At 26.9% G+C, this 26,093-nt stretch overlaps 1 protein-coding gene across 3 annotated transcripts in view; it reads right to left on the bottom strand.

The window, feature by feature from the left end:
• The window catches only part of LOC100209356 (G-protein-signaling modulator 2), a 44,294-nt gene extending 19,176 nt beyond the window's left edge, over positions 1-25,118 (bottom strand). The window contains exons 1-6 of one of the 3 annotated variants that reach the window (XM_065790166.1): positions 25,049-25,118; positions 23,635-24,032; positions 17,529-17,671; positions 12,946-13,069; positions 11,673-11,788; positions 7,019-7,070 (exon numbers count right to left, since the gene is read on the bottom strand). In XM_065790166.1, the coding sequence (XP_065646238.1) occupies positions 7,019-7,070; positions 11,673-11,788; positions 12,946-13,069; positions 17,529-17,671; positions 23,635-24,030 (831 nt within the window). In that variant the 5' untranslated portion in view covers positions 24,031-24,032; positions 25,049-25,118. Of the gene's footprint in view, positions 1-7,018; positions 7,071-11,672; positions 11,789-12,945; positions 13,070-17,528; positions 17,672-23,634; positions 24,081-24,602; positions 24,698-25,048 lie in introns of those variants that run through there. The other 2 variants (XM_065790167.1, XM_065790165.1) reach the window with 2 other exon arrangements.
• Between the last annotated feature and the right edge of the window lie 975 nt (positions 25,119-26,093).

Below are 26,093 nucleotides of genomic sequence, written 5' to 3'. Positions count from 1 at the left end.
TAAAATTTTGGGCATTGTGACTGACAATGCTGCAAATATGAAAAATGCATGGAATCGTCTAAAAGATTGTTATCCCCATCTTCATTGCTATGGATGCATTTCACATGGTTTAAATTTACTGTTCACAGATTTTTTTAAATTGACAACTCTTAGTGTTTTGATGTCACAAGTAACTGATATTGTTAAAGAGATAAAAAAATTCTCATTTATCTGTTGCAGCATTTAGAGATATATAAAAAAAATTAGCTGGTGTAGTAACATGCATTTCCTTGAAACTACCTGTGCGAATTAGGTAATACAACTAAAAGTATAAATATAATGTATATTACAAAAAAAATTGAACTATGTAACTAACTTTATTATACAATCACAAAAATAGATTTAATAAATTACTTTACTCTAAATTTATTAAAGTTATCATAATTTCTTTGTGCTTTATTTAAAGGTGGGGAACAACGGTAGCATGCTTAGGTAGCATACAGAAAAGTAAACAACACTTAAAAACATTGGCTTATTCTGAAAACAGTGGACTTAATTCGGCAACAAAAATTATTCTTCTATCAGCTGTTTGGGACAGGGGTGAAGGTTTTTTCAAATTGCTGTCACCAATAGCTGATGCAATAAAGAAAACTGAATCAAATACTCCCATGTTATCTACTGTTGTGAAAACTTTTCACTTCTTGGAAGACCACATTTTTAAAAACTTAACAGTTAGCCCATTCTCAAAAAAGGAAGAAGAAGCCAAAAAAATCTTCAAGAAAAGAAAAGATTTTTGTTTAACAGAAATTCACTTGGCTGCCAATGTACTAGATCACAAATTTCAAGGCAGAGTCTTGACTGGAGAACAAAAGGTATTTACATAATTCATATATGATTCTTAAAACCAAGTTTTACTTTTAATGCCCAAGGCTAAAAGGCTAAAATGGCTTGGGCGTTAAAAGTAAAATTTTGGAAAAGTTTTGAATAATATTAAATACTATTTTCAAATTTGAAAATACTATTTAAATTAATAAAATAATTGTAAAATTATAAAAAGAAAAATCTTTTTATAGATTGATGCATGTGAGGCAATACACAACATTGCTGCAAGTATGCCTGAAGTAAACAAAGAAATTATGATGTTTGACTTGGCTAATTACCAATCAAATGGTGGTATTTTTTCAAAACCTTTTATTTGGACTGCAGGTAGAATAACTCAACCCATAAATTGGTGGAAAGGGTTGTGTTCCTTTACTGAACTATTAAATGTTTGTCTAGAATTCTTCAGCTACCAGCTTCAAGTGCAGTATGTGAGAGAAGTTTTAGCACTTATTCTAACATTCATAGTGCAAAAAGAAATCACTTAACGACTGAAAAGGCTGGAAAACAAGTTTTCATTTCACAAAATTTAAAACTTGAAAATGTTGAAAACACCAGTTATGAAAATGGTACAAGCATAAATACTCCTTAAATTAATAATGCAAGTGTGAATAAAGTTCCTAGCACTTCAATGCCTTGGTCAGAGTCTGAAGCAGTTAATATAGAAAGTGACAGTGACTTTGTTTATGAATCATTAGATAAAGGTAGTCTAAGACAGGAAGACTCGAACTCAGAAAGCACACCTAATTAGAATATCTTATAGTTTAAATACATGTTAAAATTACTAAATTATTAAATTTTTTTGCTCAAATATTTATCCTTTTTTTAATTGAGTATATACTACACTACACAGTGCTACACTACTTAGCACTAAATTAATAACGAATTAAAACTAATAAAACATTATTATTCAAAAATATTAGAATATGTAAATTAGATAAAATTAAGGTTTTTTTTATAAGGGGTTACTGGCAATATAATTCAAAATATGTAACAAACAATGTAAAACTAAATTATTACATAATAAATATTAGGTTTGTCTATTTCTTTAAAGATTTGAAGTCTGATATAAAATAAGCATCATATTGTATATAAGTATATTTAAATTATGAAAAATGGTTATTTTGTCATGGACAAGTATAGTTTCTGTATATAATGAGTGTAATATTTAGGATGTACAGCAATATTTAATAAGTAAAACATCACAAATAAACATTCTCATACAATATACCTAGATTTATAACTAACTTAATACTAAACCGCCTAATAAATACACTTAATAAATAGCTTTTTAAATTTTTTATTGAAACATTAACTTGAAATTGGTGTTTATACATTATATTTGTGATTATAATGATCATATACTATAAATAGACAGAATAAAACAAAAACTCTTCCAAATTATTTACCAAGAAAAATAAAAAACTTGTTTAAAAATTCAAAAAAACCAAAAAAACATCAAAAAAACCAAAAAAACACCAAAAAAACCAAAAAAACACGTTTTTTTGACCCAAAAAAACGCAAGAGGAAAAAAACGCGTTTTTTTGCAACTCTAACTGTAACATTGAATATTCTTTTGCATATATTATTAAGTAAATTTAAAAACAAATTTTAATAACCCAATGCTTTTATATGTTATTAAAACACAAATTTTGCAATCAATTTTTTCTGATATTACTGTTTCATTTTATTAACATTCGGCTGTATGTGTGAGTAAAAAAACAAAACAGTTCAGGAAGATGCAGGTCTCAAACCACAGACATTCCGTTTACAAAGTTAATGCCTTACCCAAATATGCTAAACAGACCCATAAGTATGAAAATAATCAATATACTTATTTTAAAAATTATTATTCTTTTTTCCATATGAAAAATAAACTTAATTAATATTAACTAAATTAATTGACTCATTACAAAACTAATTATTGATTATTGTATTATTATCAAGCAAGAGTATGAATGCAAAGTTTGAAGAAAATCTATCATCTGGAAGCGATTCAAAAACTGATTGCAAGATTTGATGTTTACAGTCAAACAAACAGACAGACAAACAAACAAACAGACAAGTAAATAAAAGCATTGGTAAAATTTTCTGTAATGTAAATTAAAACTATATGCATTTACTAAAGTTCTGGCGCTTTTTTGTAAAGTTTTTGTTTAAAAAATGAATTATCGTCATTAAGTAATAATTAAGTTTTTCCATTTTTAATATAGAAAAAACTTTATCATGTTTTTGTTAACTTATGTTTCATGAAAATTGCAAAAGTTCTTTCGTTATTTTCTTGAAATATATATTTTGTAAAGTATAAAATCTGATCAACATCAATTTCAACATGTTAACTTCATTTTCATGCTAAATTAATTCCAATTATGGAAATAATTTAGCATGAAATTGAAGTTAACATGTTGAAAAATTCATGGTTAAAATAACATTTTACATTGATACTTTTTCTATCATGCGACAATGAGAAAAACCTTTTTACTTTTGGAGGCATAAAAATGACTTAAATTAATCAATGTTAGTACTAAAGGTATATTTCAAATAAACTTACATGTGTCTACATCAATATTATTGTAATTGTTTATTGTTATTATCATTTTTATGACAGAAAATTATAACAATAAATTTAGGCAACATATAATGGAACAATATGTTCACCATGTTATGATGGATATACAGGGAGAAAAAAAGGGATCCAGTCCATCCTTATTCAAAAACATCAAGATCTTTAGCCTAAGATTGAAAAGGTGTGAACACATTGGCCAACATTAAGAAATTTGATTGGAACAGGCCTGAGTTTGTTCTTGGAACCCTCTTTTACAATCTTGCAAATGAAACAATGCAGTTCTGCACGACAGTTCTTAAAACAAATATTTTTTACAGAGGTGATTACAAGTATTTATGTCAGCTGGTAGCTTTTTATCTCGGAGCAGAGTTATTGAACTTCAGGTTTTTAGAACCAGGTACAAATCAAAAAGCAAGATTTATGGCTGATTCATTGTATCTGTTATGTAAATGACCAAGAATTACAACAAGCCCAATGGCAGCTCAGGCTCCATCCAATGATCTTAGAGCATGCAAGATTTCATCGCAGATCATGACAGATCCACTTTACTGCAAGAAGTACGGAAATATTGGCAAAGCTCTTAATCTTAGTATTCTCAGACACACTTGGTATTTTACACCACAGTGTGTTATCTTTGCTTTAGCTGACCAACGCTTAGAGGAGAAAGAGAGGATGGATATTCTTGTGGAATTGTTAAAATAACTAAAGATGATATTCTCTCATGGAAAGAAGAAATGTCAAATTTGGAGAAAAATCTCAATAATAAATCTTTCAAGACATTTGTGTCCAGTGTACGTCAACTTGTAGTTGTTAATGACAGGCCTAAAAGACATGTTAAATTGGTGCAATGATTTCATTGGAAGGACACATTCTGAAGTGAGGCTCCAAGTCATAATGATGGTGGTTTTACACAACTGGCGAAAGATGTCTAAATAACGGGTGATTAATAAAAATCTGGACAAAATTGCTTACATCATATTTCTAAATGCAACTAATACTTATTTTTTCAAACAATTTTTAAAATGTTGCAAATTTATTCTTCTTTTGAAATATATATTAACTTTTATATAAGTATTTTAAATTTAGTATTAAAAATGACGTCAAACGAAGAGCTCCAGAGAAAACGTGTGTACTAATTTTATCAAGAAAATTCAGATAAACCTAAATTATTCACTGTTTCTCATTTTGAAGCAGAAAACTTATCAAGATCGACTATATATGGAATTATTAAACATGTAGAAGAAGATAAACCATTTGAAAGGCAAACTGGTAGTGGTAGAAAGCTAAAAATAATGACTAAGCGCGCCATCAGTCAATTTACCAAGCTTTTTGACCGTAAATGTGGCATTTCTCAGCGTATAGCTTCAAAAAATTTCAAATGTTCTCAGTCACTTATTTCTAAGACATTGAAAACCAAAACATCAATAAAAAAAGAAAACAAATAAAGATTCCAAGTCGAACTGAGAGCCAGAGAGCAAAAAACCGACGTTTGTGTGGTCAACTTTATAAAAATTATAAAGATTTCATATGGGTTCTTGATGACGAGTCTTATTTTACTCTCTCGAACAGCCAAATTTATGGTAATGATAATTTCTATTCATGTATCATCGAATTAACACCAAACAATGTTAAATTCAAAGAAAAAAAGAAATTTGAAGAAAAATTATTGGTTTACATGGTCATTATGCCTTTTGGCCTATCAACTCCAAAATATCTGGTAGAGTAGCAGTGTCATCAAGTTTCAATCTATTGTGCATCTATTGAATGCACAAGCTACAAAATTTGAAGAAAAATTTAAAGTGTTCCTAAAAGACAAAGATGGTCAGAACATTCTAACTGAAAATAACGAAGATGATTTCCTTTTCTCTGAAGTTAGCAAATCAAATATAATGTCATGTCACAGCTTTCTACAGGATTCAGACCGTATTTAGTCATGCTCCACCATCATGATTTAGTCAGGCATGTTTTTCTTAAATACAACACCACACTGCCATAAAGTGCTCCAGTTGAAAGACTTTATAGCAACGGATCATTAATTTTGACAAAATGAAGAAACAGACTGAGCGAGAATTTGTTTGAAAAACTTTTATTACTGAAGCAAAATGGGAAGATTGAGTTATAAAACCTCAAATTATTATAATTTATAAGTATCAATGTTTTACTTCATGCATCTGCACTGCAGATGTCAGCTTTGAGATGAGCAGAAGCAATATATATATATATATATATATATATATATATATATATATATATATATATATATATATATATATATATATATATATATATATATATATTATAGGGATGTGACTTTTGTGTAACTCCAGTTTCCAATATAAAAAACAGATGAACTTATATTTATATTAAAATAAAAATAGCAAAAAGAACGCTTTGAACAAATACTAGATAAAATAATTAAAAAAAGCTGGTAAAAAAAAAGCCATTTTTTATAAAAGTTGAACAAACGAAAAAAAAAAGCTTTTTTATGTGCTCACCAAAGTTTTTGCGGGTCTCAAGCTCTCCAAAACTAAAGTTTTTGCGGGTGTGAGAATATGCGAAAAGACTTAAGCGCAAAAGCGCTGGCTAAACCAAGAAGACTGCTACTATGACACACCTTACACACTGGCTCCCATATTCAGTGAATTTTTTTTTCTTCAATATTATATCAAACTGGGTCCAAAAGAACCAGAATTTCATAGAGATTTCAGAAATAATAATGGTTTTAAATAAAAATGAATTGCCTAAATTTTTTATACAAAAAACAACAATTTTTAACTAAAAATTGAGGTCTTTTTTTATGATATTTTGTTCGCAATATATATATTTTTTAAATGTTTCAGTAGAGAAGATTATGAATTTTAAAATCACTATAAAATTCTGGTTCATTTAAGACCCAGGTTGATATACATTTGAATAAAAAAAAATTCACTGATATATGGAAGGCAGTGTGTAATCAAGGGTCATGATGGGTGACCTTTTTCGAAAATTAAATAAAAGCAATGACTTTTCAGTTACTTTCAAACCAAAGTTCATCTGTTTTTATATTGGAAACTGGAGTTACCAAAAACTCACATCACTATTGTACACGCATTGACTGTCTAAAATATGATTAGATACAGTAGAGGAAACATACATTGACTTGGTGTTTTGTTTCGACAGGCACACTTTTTTAATTGCATAAAAAAAAGACAATGAAAATTTTCATTTTTTTATTAAAAATTTTCAATTTTTTACTTTTGAAAAATTGTAAAAAAATTGCTTTTTACAAATTTTTAAACCGACTTTAAATAAATTTACTTTATTGACTATTGATTATAAATAATTTATTTATTGCTAATATTATTCTTCTTAACTCAATGTAATACATGTGCGTATGCGTATGTGTGTGTGTGTGCATATGTGTGTGTGTGTGTGTTATATATATATATATATATATATATATATATATATATATATATATATATATATATATATATATATATATATATATATATATATATATATATACATATATATATAAACACACACACACAAATATATAAAAATAAGACAAACTAACAATTTAATTTTATTACAGCAACAAGAAAAATCAACCTGGGCTTGAATAGCTTTGTCTTGAAGTTCAACTGCTAATTCTCTTGTTTTTCTGTAAAAAATATTTTTTGTAGAAAATTGTTTTATGTTTTATAAAAAAAATTCACTTTATTATAGAAAATATATTTAAAAAAATATAATACATTTGTTTTTGTTTTACAAATATTAGAAAAAGCAAATATTAGAACTGACAGAGCCCTCCTACTCTGTAGGTACTTGATGCCTTAAAATGAAATCAAAAACCTATCTTATCTCCATTAAAAAAAAAAAAAGTAGGTCTTTACTCAACATATATAAAGTCAACATTAAAGACTCACATAAAGATTTTCTTTTGTGGAAAAGATTAGGCATAAAAAATCCACGCTTATAAACCAGGCATTAGCAACACTCTGTGACCAAAAAAAAAATAGTTGTTACTAACAATAATTAAACGAATGGAAGACCTGCATCTGCTTGTCTCAGAAAATTGGCATAATTGTTGTTTTACAAAAATTTCGAAGTGCAGATGCTTCAGAAAAATTATTTCTTATTTATTATATTATTATTTATTATATATAATTTATATATTATTATACTATTATCTTACTAAATAAATAAATCTTTATTAATAAATTTAATTAGCTATATTATAATAACTTTCAATAAAAGCAAAATGGATACATATAATTCACTTAAAGAAAGTTCCTATTGTTATGCATGTTTGCTCAGCAATGTCACAGCTATAACTTTATCAACTGAGAGCTGGAAGATGTAAAAAAGAAAATCCCTGAAAACTGTATGCTGGAAAAAAAGCCTGAAAGATGGAATCTGAAAAAAAAATCCCTGAGAGCTGGAAACTAGAAACAAAATAAGGCTTAAGAGCTGGAGGCTGGAAAAAAAATACCTAATAGCTGAAAGCTAAAAAATAAAAATATGAAGAAAAAAGCCTTGAATAAAAAATTAAAAAGCTTAAAAAAAAATAGCTAAGAACAAACAAACAAAAAAAAATCCCTAAAAGCTGCAAGCTGAAAAAAAAACCCTGAAAACTGGAAGCTGAAAAAAAAAAATCGGGAATGTAGAAAAAATTTTGAATCCTGGAAAAAAAAAAGGCCTAAAAGATGGAAGTTTGAAAAAAAAAACAACCTGAAAGATTGAAACTGGAAAAAAAAACCTGAAAGATGAAAGCTGAAAAAAAAAGCCTGAAAGCTGGAAATTAAAAAAAAAAAAAGCCTGAGACTGGAAACTAGATTTAAAAAAAGCCTAAACTAGTAAGAAGTTTTATAAATAGCAATGTTATTTATAAAACGTTTTACTAAGTACTCATATTAAAAAAACATTTTTCAGCCAGCCATTATATTTGTTTACTTTCTCAAAAATAAAAGAACTATTTATCAAGAATAAAAAAGGAATGCAATACTTTGCAAAAGTTTTTAATTGCTTTTGCATATGCTATATAAAAAAACGTTTATAAGATGCTTTCAAACCAAATGCAATAAATCAGGTTCAAAACAAGGAAAATCTTATCAAGAGATTTTTTTGGAAAACTACTCTGATGAAAACCCTGATCTGCCTAAAATGTTATGTTCTAATTTCAGAAAAAATCTGAAATTAGAGAAAACAGATTTAAAAAGATTTTTACTCACTGCTCGACCTAAGTACGAAGGTAAGTTTTATAAACAATAAGCCAATAAAATCAATTATGTTTTTATTATTATTGTTCTGCTTATAAACAATATTGTGTTTGAACTAAAAAAACAACTAAAAAAATAACTACTTTTAGAACTTGATAATAGAGTTATTCAAGGTGGGAAATGTGAGTGTTTTATTTGTGTTAATGGGCGTAAAAATGGTACTGAAATAGCTACTCTTCCACCAATGGTATCATGTGAAACTAATACAGATAAAAGATCATAGTCACAGTAATTTGACTATCTTTCAACAACCAATAAAAATCTTGTTTTTTACAGAAGTTGTTTTCAACAAATAGGAAAAGGTATTAAACATCTTCCTAAGCAAAGAAACTTGACACATATTGTACAATCCACCTAACCTGTAAAAAAAAGAAAAACTTATCAACCATAATCAACAATTTAGTAACCCATGACCTCAAAATAAAAATAAAACCATTAGGCCCTAAGAACATATTTTATACAAGATATAGATTGTCTATTACAACTTATTATAATAAAATATTATTTTATGCTACATTTTTTATTTTTATTAATTTGAAAATTGATAATTTAAAATAAATCATCATTCTCGTATTTAAAGTTGATTTGTTATTATTTAGTGTGTTGAAATAACTATTCCTAGTGTAATATGCAATAATATTGATGTGTTTGTTGAAACAGTTTTATGACATAGATCTTTTGATCCAGAGAATGTTGATGTTAAGATTGAGCTAGATGGAGGGCAAGGCTATATAAAAGTTGCCTTATCAATTACATTATAGCCAGAGATAGAACCACATTCAAGTGAAAAGAAAAGAGTGAAATATTCTGATGAGTATGGATGTAAAGATTACAAGCATACTAGAGTTCACAAAACTTTAGTTTTGGCGGTATTACCATCTATTGATGAAAATTACACAAACATAAAAATGTTGTTGGATAAATTATAACTTAATTCTCTGGATTACTCTATTTCAGAAGATCTAAAGGTTCTTCTCTTGATGGTTGGAAAGCAGCCAGCAGCTTCAAAGCATTCTTGTCCATTTTGTGAAACAGAATCGCCAAACTTCTCTGTGTGACTTGTATAACAAATGGATGGCTGCTGGAGAAAACATTGCAAAAATTTTAGCAACATCGTTAATCCTCTTTTATTCACTGGAAAAGTAACAATTAATAAATTTTGGACTAATAGAAAAAAACTTATTTGAGGACACTAATCAAGGTTTTCATTTTGTAATATCTACAATTAATCTTGCCAGAGTACCTTATTAAGGTAAACGCAGTTTAGAAGGAAATGGATCTTGATTGCTTTCAAAACTTTCAAATCTGTCTGTATGAGCACAATATTATTAATGGAAAATATATGAAGGCTTTGATAGAATTTAGCGATGTTATTTATGGGTGTTTTGGGAAAACATTAAATCCAAACTACTCTGATTATATTAAAAGATTTTCACAAAGTTTTAGAGATCTTGGTTCAAACATTTCTCTGAAAGTTCATATAGTGGAGCCTTATGTTGAAGAGTTTATTGTTATGAAAGGAAGAATCTTTGGTAAGTGCATATTTAGAAAACTAATTGATGACTTTTTAAATTTTTACATATAAAAATATTAAGTATTTTGAACTAATGTTTAGGGTATTGGATTGAGAAAGCATTAGAATCAGTTCATCAAACAATTTTGGGAAATACACAAGGTAGGACAACACATGGCTAATTTTAATGAAGTCTTGCAAAGGGCTGTCTGTGTGTACAACACAAGGCATTTATAGATAAAGGGTTATATACAAATAAAAAGTATTTACTTTATAACTTTAATTAATTGTAGTGTTTTTCTAAAAAAACTATTTTATTTAGAATTTTTTGATTACAAATCCAAAGATGATTCTATTAAGTCATCATATTCCTGTAAACCTATCATCACCTTACCCTACCTACCTTATCCTTTTCAATAAAACCTACCTTGTCCTTTTCAATAAAAAAGAAAGCAATTTTTTAAAAAGTGATAAATTAGTCTATGTTCTAACTAGAAAGTCCAAATAATTATCAAAAGTTATTTCTAAATACGATCCTCAATGTGTCAATCCACTAGGTCATAAAAATGATTTAAATTTTGATAGTTTTGGAATGTGCACTTGTACTACTTTAAAAAACAAAAAAAATTTCATAGGACATAATATAAGGTCTTAGGTTACCTTTAGGGTATACGGGAGTTGAAAACTGAAAAAAAGGCCTGATGCTGGAAAAAAAATCTCTAATAGCCGGAAAAAAAAAGAAGCTTGAAAGCTGGAAACGTTAAAAAAAAAACAAAAACACTGGAGGCTTGAAGGTGGAAAGAAAAATCCTAAAAGATGAAAAAAAACCTTAAACCCTTTTATCTTTTTTAATTTTTTTTTTTGAGCTCAAAAAAAAAATTAAAAAATCTTGAAAGCTGGAGGTATAAAAAACAACCTAAAAGCTTAAAACTTAAAAAATAAAGATGGAAGTTGGAAAAAAAAAGCTTGTTAGATGGAAGCTGGAAATAAAAAAAGCTTGAGAGCTGGAACCTAGCAACAAAAAAAAAAATCTCTGAAAGATGAAAGCTGAAAAAGAAATAATCGGAAATCTGGAAAAAAATTTAAATCCTTGAAGAAAAAAAAGGCCTAAAACTGAAAGCTGGAAAAAAAACAACCTGAAAGATAGAAGCTAGAAAAAAAAACCTGAAAGATGAAAGCTGAAAAAAAAGCCTGAAAGCTGGAAACTAGATTAAAAAATAAGAACCTAGGTCTAAAAAAAAAGCCTAAAAAAAAAAAAAAAAGCCTGAAAGCTGACAAAGAAATAATCTAATTTTTTAAAGTTGCGGAAAAAATAGTTTGCAAATTAAAAGGATCTACAGCTTTTTTTTGGTTAAAGACGATCAAATAAAGTATATATTACAAGACAAATACAAGTAAAAAACAATTGAAATGTTGAAGTAAAATTTACACTGTCCTCTGAAAAGTCAATTTTTGTTTAAAATTTTCTTACTTGTAATATTCTACAGCTATTTCAAATTCTCCAAGAAAAACATGAGCATTACCAAGGTTACTAAATGCCCGTCTTTCTGCAGCCTTGTCATTAAACTCTCTCGCCACTAGCAGCCTCTAGGGTATAAGTTACTAGCTTTAACACTTACAATCAGATGAGAATTAAAAAGGTATACATGCAATGAAAAAATAACAGCAATAAAAACATGAAAACAAAGAAAAAAAATTCAGATAGTTATGAAAAATCAAACATTTAAAAAATAAATAAAAAAAACATTAACGGGATTCACAACGCCGAGACAAGTAATGTTTATTTTGTAAATAAATATTAGAAAATAAGTTATAAGTTTTTTAAAATTACCAAAACAATTTATTTATTGAGATATTAACAAAAAACATGTTGTTTTGCCATTATTTCTGTTTTTCTATTTCGTTTTATTTTCATTTTCATTTAAATATACTATTTCTTACAAATAAACTATTTCTTATTAAATCCCCCAAAATAATTAATAATAAGTATATTCAGTTTTAAAATTTTATTAGCAGAACTCGTTTTTAACAAATATCAGTATAACTTATAAATTTACATACAGAGGCAATTATAGGGGTGGGGGGAGGGATTGGATAGGGGAGGGGGTATTTGACACAATTTAGTCATTGAATTTTAGTTTTGATGAACTTTTTTTTTAAGGGACCAGTCTATACTTTTTAAGAATTCTACCCCCTCCCCTGATTTTATTTGTAGAATATTTATATCAATAATTTATAGCAATAATATTAGTTTGTTTTTAAAATAAAATAAATATAAGTTACACTTACAAAGCATTTGCTTATCATGTTTTTTATTTGATTATAAAAGTTTGGTTCCGATTGGTTTTATTTAAAGTTATATGTAAAAACATTATTCTACATAAAAATTAATTGCAAAAGGGAAAAATCCAAACATACTATTTATAACTCAAGTTTAAGTTGTGAAAGAACTTTTTTTGTTAACAACATTTATTAGCTACAAAAGCTCATTAATGAGACAGTATTTTAAAAAAAAAATCAAAGAGCTGGAACTTACCTTGAAAAAAAAAAGTAGTGTTAAAAATTATAAAGTTTTTTTGCTAATATCTTGACAAATATTTTGTTCTGGAAAGTTGAATTAATATGAAACTTATTTTTAAGGATTATGAACACAACTTGGTACTTGGGGATCACTTTTGAACTTTGTGAAACTTAAAAAAATTTAAAATCATCAATTAAAAAACAAAAATTTAAACATGATTTACCTCTTCATGAAATTGCACAGCCTTTTCAAAATTACCAAGAAGATAATGAGTATTTCCAAGATTGCCGAAAGCACGACCTTCAGCAGCTCGATCACCTAGACTGCTTACTATAGCCAGATTAGCTCTAGATTGAATAATACACAAAACTCTATAATTTAAGTAAAGCTTTAAATTATAGAGTTATAAATTAAAAACAGGCTTCATTATGATAAATTATGTTCATATATTGTGATGATATAAGGTGATGATGATATGGGAGGATTGCTATTATATTATTTTGATGATGATCATGATGATGATGACGATGATGATAATGATGACGATGATGATGATGATGATGATGATGATGATGATGATGATGATGATGATGATGATGATGATGATGATGATGATGATGATGATGATGATGATGACAATATTGATTTATTGTATTCATGATGTAATGTGGGAAAGATCTAATTGATGAATGTAATGTGGGAAAGATCAAATTTGATGATGAATTCATACAAGAGTTTAATTTAGCGATTGTTATTATCTGGATCGTTCTGCTTTCAAAGTTTTAAAATAAAATTTTGAGAATTTGAAAAAAGAATGATAAATTACTCTCTGTTTTATATACATTTTTTTGAAAATGTTTACACTATACTGCTTGACTTCATTTTCTACTTTTGATGATAATTACTGAATGCCGCTAATGTAAATAAATAATATGAAAAATATATAACAAACAGATATACAAAATAGAAATCACTATTAAAGATATTGTTCAATTTTGTTCATCGCACTGCAAATCAAGCAACTTTATCAAATTTAAAATCTGTTATGAAAAGCAAAAAAAGCAAAAATTTACTTGAAATCAAAAAATTCATTTTATTTAAAGAGTTATATAATAAGTCTTAATTCATTTTTTTAAATCTATTGTTCAGTTTTTTTTTTAAACATCTTCGCTTCCAACAAGGCTGCAAGCAACCACTAAATAAAGTTGAAAGTTACTGGAAGAGAAAAGATGAAGATTGTAGAGCAAGATAACAATTGACAGAGGACTTAAAGGATTGCAAATTATATGAATCAGGAAAGAAAGATGAAGGGAGCAAAATCCAATAAACTGATGTTCAAGGAAAAAAACTAGACAAATAAGAGTTTTTAGAGCACTTAGGAACAGCCACAGAAAAAGGATGAAACTTAATTGAATGACGAGTAACACGAGAATCAATTTTAGTAGATGACACAAGAGACGCTATCTCTTTAGAGCAGTGCCCATTATAGAATTTGTAGAAAAGTAAAAGAGAAGCAGCATTACGAAAATGTGATAGTAGTTGGAGGTTGGCTGCAAGAGCAGGTCCAACTATGTTTACAATGCGTTTTTGCACCTTGTCTAAAAGTGAAAGAGCATCATTAAAAGATCCGCCCCAGATATGGCAACAGTATTCCATACAAGGCCGGATTTGAGATTTATAGAGATAGGGAATAGAATCCAAAGTAAAAAAGTGTCGAGCACAATAAAGAGATGCAACCTTAGCAGATGCTAATTTTGCAACAGATTTGATATATGGTTTCCAAGAAAGATTGAAAGTAAGAGTTAATCCTAAAAGATGAAGGGTACATGACTCATCTAGTACATCACTGTTCATAAATATAGGAAGATCTAACTTATTCCGATAATGATTGGCTGAAAAAAATTGAGTTTTATCTGTATTGAAGTTCACCAGCTACTGTGAGCCCCATATTGTGACAGATGTAAGATCCTTTTCAAGCTCAAATGCCCCCTCCAAGCAATTAGAGAGTGTTGGCTTCTTTTCATGACAAGAATAAATGGTAGTATCATCAGCAAACAATGCTACCTTAAATGTGAGAATATCTGGAAGATCGTTAATGTAAATTAAAAAGAGTATAGGGCCAAGGATAGAACCTTGAGGAACCCCTGAAGTTACAGAATAAGAAGAAGAGTGCTGTCGATCGAAGACAACTTTTATACTACGATTGGATAGGAAGGATTCAATGATCTTAAAGATGTTGCTGGATACACCATAAGAAGAAAGCTTATGGAGAAAACCAGCATGCCAAACTTTATCAAAAGCTTTAGAAATGTCAAGAGCTCTTGACATTTCTAAAGCTTTTGATAAAGTGATGGCCTTAACCTCTCCACCTTCATCTAATGCACAATAAAACCTTTCAGTTATTACTGTTAGCAAATAAGCTGTAGAATGAGAAGATCCAAATCCATATTGATGGTCAGAAAGTAAGTTATTAGATTCAAGATGAGAAATTAAGTGTTTGTTAATTAAAGATTCAAAAACCTTACTTATGATAGGAAGAAGACTTATGGGATGGTAGTTAGACGGATCAGATTGCTCTCCAGAATTTTTGAAGATAGAGATAACAGATGACGCTTTCCAGCAGGCTGGAAAGCAAGACTCTGATAAGCACTTGTTGAATAGTTTTAAGAATATAGACGACAGCTCTTGAGAACACTTCTGCAAGACAATAACAGGTATGTTGTCCGGACCACAAGCTGAAAAAAAGTCTAGGCAGGAAATCACTTTAGATACAGAAGCTGAAGAGATATAAATGTCAAGCAATGAATCAACCTGTTTGTTGGCAACATCAGGTAGAATGCAACTAGGGTAATCAAGAGATGATATTGATAAAAAGTTCTTAGCAAATAATTCATCTTTGTCTTTAGGTGAGGTGACAAAGTCTAAGCCATGCAAGAGAGGTGGAATTATAGATTTGCCCTTATTATGAATACTATTAAAGATTCTCCAGAAGTCACAAGAGCCTAGATGAGATACGAGATTTCATGACCTGAGAATAGCGGGTTTGGCGTTAGACAAAACCCTTTTACAATGGTTTCTAGCAGAAATAAACAGACGTCTGTTTTCTGGAGAATTGTTTTGCTGATAAATATGGAAGTAACGGTTTCGATTGACAATCGCAGCAACACAGTGTGAGGAAAACCATGGAGGAGAGTGAGGCTTGACCTGAAATCGTCGAGATGGAACAAAAGATTCCATGCCAGCCTGAATCCACAAAGTTATGTAAGAAGCACATTTATCGACAGAAAGACAAAAGATTTCTACGCAAGGGCCATCACAAAGAAAATTACAGAAAGAATCCCAGTCAGCTTTACTGTAGTTGTAAGAGGTACGATAATAGGGGGGTTCAATAGATAAAAAAGAATGAGATATTAGTTTTAGAGAGATCAAACTGTGATCAGAAGCACTTAATAGTGAATGTGGAGAAACTAAGCACTGACTAGGATCAGAAAAAAGACATTAGTCGAGTAGAGAAGGTAAATGATTCGGCTTGTCTGGAAAGAGAGTTGGAAAGTTAACTACTTGAGTTAAAGATTGAGAAGGCAAAAATTGTGGGCTTTAATGCCTGCAGAGTCACTGATACTAGAGCCAAGCCATTTAGTTGGATGAACATTAAAGTCACCAACAACAACAATATTAGCTGATGGATAAAGAGAGAGGGCTTGGTCAATATGATCAGAAATAACATCAAAAAGAGTGCAGTCTTGAGCAATCACAAGATGAGACAGCTGAACTCAAAATAGTCTCACAAAGAGCAAGTAGGTCTGGTGAACTTTGCAAGAGATAAGACTCAACAGAAGAAACGTTACTTCGAAGACCACGAATATTAGTGAATGATAGGTTTAAAGAACTTGGTGATGATGATGGTTTTTTGTGTTTTATAGTTTTTGGTAATTTATTCATTTTTAAATTTGTTGAAGAACTTCACTCAAAGCATAGATGGTACTCAGAACACTGTTTAATAGTGCAAGCAATTGCCTCATTACTATTATGAACCCTAAGCGGTAACAAAGGGTTCCAAATGTGGCCTTCGCAATGCATACAAGAAGTACAAACAGGGACACCATCCATGTGCAACATGGCACTGTTAATACTTTAATATTTTTCAGCTGTTGATGAAATCAGCCTCTCTGAGAGCTACTACAGAGTTCGGGAAACCTGACTACCAGGCGGCCTCAGAACAATAAAACTGAGTTTTAGAGCTGTACCCTCATTAGGAGATAATAGAATGAGTTGCCTAGTCATAAAAACAGAGACACAAGCAAAACCCATTCATTGAGTCAAGAAGATCCAGCATTGAACATACTAAACTGGAAACAATGTATTATAAATTCATCTGAGCCAGTCTAATAGATGAAGAAGGGGTGCAATGCTGGTCAACAGATAGAACCTGTTTACCCTTTAATTACATAATTACCCCAGTTAGTAACTATAAGACAGTTATAAACATTAATAACCAGGGTAATAATTACCTCGGTTAGTAAATAAATGACAGTTTTAAACATTAAATGAGTCAAGGTATGTATTTACTTTTTTCCTAAAGAAAGAATGAACTAGCTAAAATAACAAAAAATTGGTTATTTTCTACTGGATTTGAAACTGAAATGTTTTTTTTTTAAACTTTATAGTTAGGATTCTAAAATAAATTCATATCCAAATCAATAAAACCAATATGCAAGTCATGTGACCAGTAAGCTAAATAATAAATATGGTAGACAATTTACATAAGGATCCAATAAAAAAAGTTGTAAAAATAAATATATTTACTCATAAAACTCTATAGCTCTTTCCAAAGCTTGCTGAACATCTATGGGATAATCTCCAGGATCACGATTTCTGATTCTTCCTAAATGTTTACCTTTTGCATGGTAAATGTTTCCAAGATTATACAATGCTCTACCTTCACTAACCTAGAAAATTTAATTTTAGTATACAACAACATAGCAATAACAATATCTCCAAATGTATGTATAATATATGTAATAAAGATAAAATGTATGTATAAATGTATTTGGTAAAGATAAATACATGTATATACTTTATTACAGATTCACAATACTTGATGAAACAAAGCATAAAATGTTTAATGAAGTAAAAAATTAAATATTTAATAAAACAAGACATAAAATAATTGATGAAAAAAGATACAATATTTAGTCCTCAATAATTAGTCCACAAAAATTAACAACAATATCTTATAAAAACAGTTTTTTAAATGTTTAATTTTTGATTATCACTGGAGCAAAAAGCCAGTGTTCACTTTTTACAATAGCAATATATTTTTAAGAAAAAATAATTTCTTAAACAAAAATCTTTCTTTTAAACTTTAAGGAGAATTTAATAATCACACATGGTTTGTTAATAATATTTAAGAAGATTTAACTAGATATACCAAAGAAAACCTCTTATATGTATCATGTGGGAAGTATTTTTCTGATGGCTGTGAAATGCAACTTAAAAACTTTATTGATTTTTCTCATCACAGTATAAACTTTGATTTAAATGCTGAATGAGTATTTTTTTGCTACCAGCTATGGCAAATCTTCCTGTGATTTGTGCGACTGTTAAAATAGTAGTTTGTCAAGAAAGTTTAAGACAAGTAACTAATGGGCAGATTTTAGATAATAATTATAAAATAAACAGATTTGGATGTTAATCTACTCTACTTTTGTAAAGCCAAAATAACAAGCATTTGTTACTTTTGGACAGAGTTACTTTTATAGGAAATTGACCAAACTCAAACACATTTAAAGAAAGATATTTAGATGATAGAACAGTTCCTTGAACAATAATAATCATCATTTTATTCTTTTTAGTTCAAATGCAATAAGTTATAGAAAAAAAAGTGAATACATGAAATTATTTTAAAAAACATAAATAATAAAGAGATTTTATTTAACATTAAAAACATGAACTATACTTTTGGTTTGATGATTTTTGGTGGATAGGGATTGCTGAAGATGTAAGTAAACTTGATATTAAAGTCAGATTCATGCATCCGCACAAACACTTTTTTTGGCCAATGAGAAATAATAAGTTCTGGGTGCATAACTTCGATGTTATATGTATAATTTCTGCACCCACAACAATATCAGGTCATACATACAACATATCTAATTTAAATTTAAATAATATAAATAAAAGGTTACAAAAAATATATAAAAAAATAAACATTAAAAATAATGTTATTGTAACTTTATTTACATTTTTTTTGGTAATTAAGTATTTGTTGTTTTTTTTTCATTTTTTTTTAAATCCTGTGGACAAAGAAGTTGCACCTCCCTTGGTCCCCTTTATTTGCTTGAAAAAAATTTCTTAATAAAACTATATTGAGGTTTTAATTAAAAAAAATTGTTTTATTTCCTTTATTACACAAAATTCATGTTTTTTCAAAAATCTAAAAACAGCGTTATTTTTTGCTTTTGATCAAATATAACAAATATAAGAATGCAATGAAGTTGTGAAGCTGTTGGTTAATCAATCTAGGAAAATCTTTATATATTTGCAGAATCTTTGTGACCTTGGTCTAAATACTGATCTATTTAATGAAGTAAAATCGCTGGAGAAATGGATTCATTTAAATTCATCATTATGATTACTTTTTGGTTCAAAGCTCTTCAAGCAATAAAATGTCAGCGTCTTAATTCTATCAGAAAACACTTTCTTAGGTGATGAGATAAAATTTATAAAGTCGCTTATCAAGAAACAGACTTGAATGAAATGAAGCACATTTGATTGCCTCCTGTCGATTAAGTTATTGTTTTCAATCAGACTTTTTTCAATAGTGGACAATAAAGAGAAAGATCTTTTACAATAAACCAAGAACCACTTTCACAAAAATTAAAAGAAGCAGTTGAAGGTAAATGTATTTAGTACTACTATCAACACTTTAATTCAACAAATAAGGGACAGGTTTGTTTATTGTTTTTTAAGAATAATAATACACAATAATACACGTTTAAAGTATAAAGAGAAGTTCATAAAACTATCTTCCAAATAAAATTTCACATTAAGTGTACAATAAACAATTTATGTAAGTTTGATTAAAAGCTATTGTCCCTAATTTCTCAGTGATTATTCCAAAACTCAAATTATTTGATTATACCTTTTTTGCAGACATCTAAACCCTGATTTTCTGATATGGCACTCTGTACCCATTAAAACAATTTTTTTTTTATACGGTTGTTATATGTTTGCTATTAAAATAGGCTTAACACTTTGTTTGATGCAGTTAAAATGCATTCACGAGGAATTTTTTAAAACAAAAAAAAAATCTTTAAAAACAAAAACAAAAAAAGTACTAAAAGATGAGCATGAACTATGAAAACATAAGTTTATCAATCTAAACTCGAGAATTTCTACATATATATTATTAATCTACATATATATTCAATAATCTTTAAGAGAATTTTTTTTAATTTTAAAAAAATTTTGAAGGCAATAAAAATAGATTGCTTACTGTGAATACTTTATTTCAAATTTTAAGCATTAAAGACAACCTTTGACAAATTAAAAATTTAAATACTGATTTAAAAAATTTTTTTGTTACAAAAATTTTATAAATTGATCTGTAAATAATGCTTGGCTTATGATGGAAGAGAAAAACTCTGCAATAAAATAATAATTTAAAATTAAAAACAGCAAATTGATTAAATAAAAGTTATTTAAATTAAATTGAATTATTTGTATTTATATAAATATTTACCAAATTTTAGCAACTAGTCCTGGTATCAACTTATGCATCTGAAATGTGATACATACAATATCCGAGAAATATCCGAACAAAACTTTATTTAAAAAAAAACTTTGACAAATAATTTGAGGAAAAGAAATAAGTTTAAATAAAATTTTATGAATATTATGAAAGCAAATTTAACCATGAATTCAATAAACTAAAAAAAAAATTACAATAATTTAACTAGCAATGTAATAATTAAATAATAATTAAATGTAACAATGTATAAATAAACGCATTTTTTTAACATTTAATAATTGTCCAAACAAAATTTTGAATATATAACATTTCTCCTAGTAATTATATTTTTTGAAATGTTCAAACATTTGGTACTTTTTAATCAGATGTTTAACTTTTTTTTGTTAAAGTTTTAACACTCCTGATAGATATAAATTTTAACATAACTTAATTAACAAATCTTTGGTCGTATAAAATCTTGATTAAATTTGCTTTCAGAATAATTATAATAGTATTTGTCAAAATATATATATTTTTTAAATAATCAGACGATGTTTATTTTTCACAATCAAATTTTTTGTTTGAATATTTATACTGTTTATACTGTTACTTAGGTGCCCAAAGAAGACCTAACGATCTTGTCACAGTGGACCGCGGATGTGCATTTAACCAGAAAGTTCACGCCTCCTTCCTTACCGTGACGCCAGAATACTTATTTCTCTGACTGTACAAGCTGTATATAGTAGTTGTGTAAGGTTATAAAAAATAAAATTAAATTACAATCCATAAAAAAAACCAAAAACATAATAAAAATATATTTATACTAAGTAAGTAGCCGAAGCAAAGTGGTTAGAGCTTTGGTTAAGAACACAGAGGTCTAAGGTTAGACGTCAGTTCTAGCCTACAAAGTAACATTGGTAAAGAAGAAGGTGTGAACTTTCTAGTTAAATATTCTTCTGTAGTGCACTGTGATAAGATCGCAAGGACTTTAATAAGCAACTTAATAATAACAACAACAAAAAAAGTACTATTGAAAAAATATAATATTTATATTTGCAAACAATATAAGATGAAAAAATTAAAAATATATAATAATAAATTGTCACCACAATAATCTAGAATATGTATTTTAACTAGCGATGTACCGATTAATCGGCATCAGCATCAGCTTAATTGGCCACTTTTTGAACAATCGGAATCGGTATCGGCATCGGCCTTTTTTTATTAATTTACCGATATGCATTACCGATGGCATTTTAATACTTTTATCCTGCATTTTGATAATTATTAAATAACAAATAATCTAAACTTTATGCATCGCTTAGAACTTTTAGAAAAATTGTTTATTTTGACTTTGTTTACAGGCAAGTTTATTTATTTGGGTCCAAGTATTTGTTTACCAGTACGGATTCCATGAAAAAATTTACGCAATTTAAAGCTCTATGGCCCTATATCTTCAAAACTTTAATAATTAGTTAATTCATAGTTATCAGCATCGGTATCGGCCTTTTCCTATCCATTGGCATCGGTATCGGCATCGGCCAAAAAAGTGTTATTGGTACATCACTAATTTTAACATAAAACAATATTTTTTGCTTTTCATGATATTAGATGCTACAAATAAAAAAATATAAATTTTTATCATAAAAACTTTTCTTACTGCGCATAATTGATTCTTTTTATAAATAATTATGATGCATTTAATATGTTACTATTTAGAACTATATGCAGGCCTTGTTAGGAAGCGTTACACAGCTAGCATTTTGCTTGCGAAAAGGCGATTTGCCTACGCGTTCAGCAGTTTTGCGCTACGCAAAAACTTATATCTTTTAGAATATTTAAATTATCTTTTGATTACCGTTAACGTGACGTTTATTCAGAAGAAATAAAGTCGTAAGTAAAAGCATTTAACCGCAATTGTAAACTAATAAATTTTTTTTGTTAAAGAAACAGTTTTTTCATAATTTTTTTTGCTATTAAAAAAATAAAGTGTTTTAAGTTTTATCTTAAGGAATTAAATATATAAATTCCTTTTAAATGTAAAAGTTATTTTTAGTCATAATAGTTTAAAAAATGAACGATTTATTTTGATGTAAATATTTTATTAATAAGATATATTGTTTATTGTTAATTCAATAATGTAAAGTTTTAATGACTTTCGTTTAATTTATGAAAATAAATTACGAATATGTTATCGGTAACTGATAAATAACAAAAAAAAACTCTATTGTTTAAAAACATTATTAAAAAGAGTTCACAAATTAAATAAGAAAAAATTTGTTAACAGTTAATAAAATAACCAAAAACCAAATGTAAAATCATAAGAAAATAAACAAATACTTTACGTTTCATGAAAAAAATATTTTTTTCAAAATAAAATTTAGTTTATATTTGAAAAAAATAATAAAAATGATTTTTTTAATAAGAACTTATTAAAAAAATCATTTTTTTAATAATTTAAAAAAAAAAAGATTTTATTTGTAACTTTTGTTATAGTGAGAAAAAAAAAACTGTTTGTATGATTTTTAACGCGTTGATAAAATAACTTTAATTACAATGCGGTACTTGTAAAGACGCTAGTGACGCAATATAACTTCTAACGATGCAAAATATATTTGCTGAATTGAGTTACTTAAAAATGCGTTACACGTTTTCGCTACGCAGCGAAATCTCGTAACAAGGCCTGTATATGCTACTATTTGGTGCCTAACATTTTGTTTTTAAAGAAACATAACAGAGTAGTTAGCCATTAACTTGTTACTTAACTTTTAATTAGATCTGATTATCTGGTTTATTATTGTTATGATTAGCATGATGAGGGTACACAACAACAATAAACAAAACACAAAAAGTTAAGTATAATTAGACCTTGAGATTTATGAATATTGAAAATAAAAATTTAAATTAACAAAGATAGAAAAAAATTTTTTTTTATCTATAACATTTTCAAAACAAAAATATTGAAATTTTATTTTATGTAGAACTAAAAAAAGGTAGAAAACTAAAAATTATATCAGATTTTCGTAATAATTAAAAATAAAAATAGATAATTGTAATAAAAAAGTACTATTTTTATTTTAAAATTGTATAAAGTTGTTTTTTTTTGCAAGAAAATTCATTTTAAGAAATAACCCATTACAATGATGTAAACTTGAATGATGTAAAGAAAATAACACATACTTTATCTTTGAGTTCTCTTGCGGTATCTAAATGTCTTGTACAACATAAAACAGCTTCATCAAACTTTCCCAGTACTTTTAAAGTATTTCCTAAATTTCCACTGGCTTTTGCTTCACCAACTCTGTCACCTAAAGTCCTTGCTAATGTAAGATCATGTTTGTGATATTCAAGAGCTTTCTCATATTCTTGTAAATAAAAATATGCATTTCCTAATTGGCTGTAAACAGCACTTAATGTTTTTAGATCTTCAGTGCCAACTTTAATTGCTGCTTCAAAATACTCAACACCACTTTTGCAGTCCCCATTTTTACAATACTGTTCACCTTGCAGAGCTAATTCCATACATGATGCATTTGATATATCAATTGTTTTGCGTATAGCTCCATTTGATGCCATATCTTTATCAAAAAGACATAATAAAAAATATAAATTTTCTGAAAAGATATATTCTTTATTAAAAAAACATTTTATAAATGTTAAATATAAGGTTATTTATATAATATATATATATATATATATATATATATATATATATATATATATATATATATATATATATATATATATATATATATATATATATATATATATATATATCTATATATATATATATATCTATATATATATATATATATATATATATATATATATATATATATATATATATATATATATATATATATATATATATATATATATATATATATATATATAATTAATTAGTAAAAAACACTTATCTAACTTTTATCTTCGACTTGGAGTTTCACCATTGCTGGATCATCAGGAAGAGTATATATATATATATATATATATATATATATATATATATATATATATATATATATATATATATATATATATATATATATATATATATATATATATATATATATATATATATATATATATATATATATATATATATATATACTGCATTTATTAATTATAAAAATAATAATTTGTATTACCTATTTAATAATACTTAACATTTTACAGTTAAAATAAATACATGTTGAGTAACAATCTCTTTAATAAAATAAATTAGGCAATAAAAACTCATAACTAAACAAATATTTACATTCAGAATACTTTCTTAAAATTAACAAACAGAAATTTTTTTAAATTATTGATGGAATTTTTATTTTTATTTAATTATTAAATAAAAAAACCAAAAGAATGATAAAAAAGATAATGTTTCAAAGCTTTTATCAAATTTCTTTTGAAATTTTTCTCTTAAAATTCAAAAAGAAGTTTTTAAAATATTTTATTTCATAAGTAATAACTTAATTAAATATATTAACAAAGAAACCATAAACATTTAAATATAAACTTTTGAAATCATCTCTACAATTAAGGGAAAAAAAAGAAATTAACTTCATAACAAACATATTTTTAAAATTGCTACATTTCTTACAATTGTTAATTATGACACCAAACAACAGCTTGAACGCTAGGAATTTATACTAAATATTCAAAAAAACTTAATTATATATATATATATATATATATATATATATATATATATATATATATATATATATATATATATAAATTTATTATATATATATATATATATATATATATATATATATATATATATATATATATATATATATATATATATATATATATATATATATATATATATATATATATATATATATATATATATATATATATATATATATATATATATATATATATATATATATGTGTGTGTGTGCATATTAAAATAGAAAAAAACAAAATAGAAAAAGGCAATAAAACTAAAACCAAATTATTATAATGTTTTATTTGGCATAATAGCTTAAATTTGTTTTTGTATTTGCAAATAACAATATTTAACTCTTTCGTTCTGTTCGTAAGCCATACATATTGTGCACAGTTTTAAATGATGAAGTGTAAACGGTGTTAAGTATAAAATAGTAATACATTAAGTATAGACGAGTTAAGTGAGCGATGAAAAAAATTTGAAAAATTGCAAAAAAATATTTACAGTTGACAAATCATTTGTAAAATGCAAATATTTTTAAAATGCAAATGATTCGTAAAACTCGATATTTAAGCTTAGGTTGGTTAATGTTTTAATACGTTAAACTACAAATTTTTCGTTTAATTATTGGAAATCAAAAAACGATAAACATAAAAATCTTTTTCAAAAAATAAATAATGCAAAATCAGCTTATATATATAAATAATATAGAAACAAAATATTTTGCCGTCTTGCCAAGTTCGGGCTTAATAGACTTTGACATTTTGACTAGACTTCAGACTTAAAAGGAAGTAAATTTTAAAATCTATTTAAATATTTCTCGATTTTATTACTTAGTTGTCGAGTAATTCTGTTTCAAATTCTAAATTATTTAAGCAAAATGACGTTGAGCAAAATCTTAAAAAAAAATTTAAGGTATTTTCTTTGATTTTTTGTTTTACTTGTTAGCGAAGTTAACAAAGTTTTG

This window comes from Hydra vulgaris, chromosome 02 (assembly GCF_038396675.1).
Source record: "Hydra vulgaris chromosome 02, alternate assembly HydraT2T_AEP".
NCBI classification, from domain to species: Eukaryota; Metazoa; Cnidaria; class Hydrozoa; order Anthoathecata; family Hydridae; genus Hydra; species Hydra vulgaris.
This window is presented reverse-complemented; position numbering and strand designations above follow the sequence as displayed.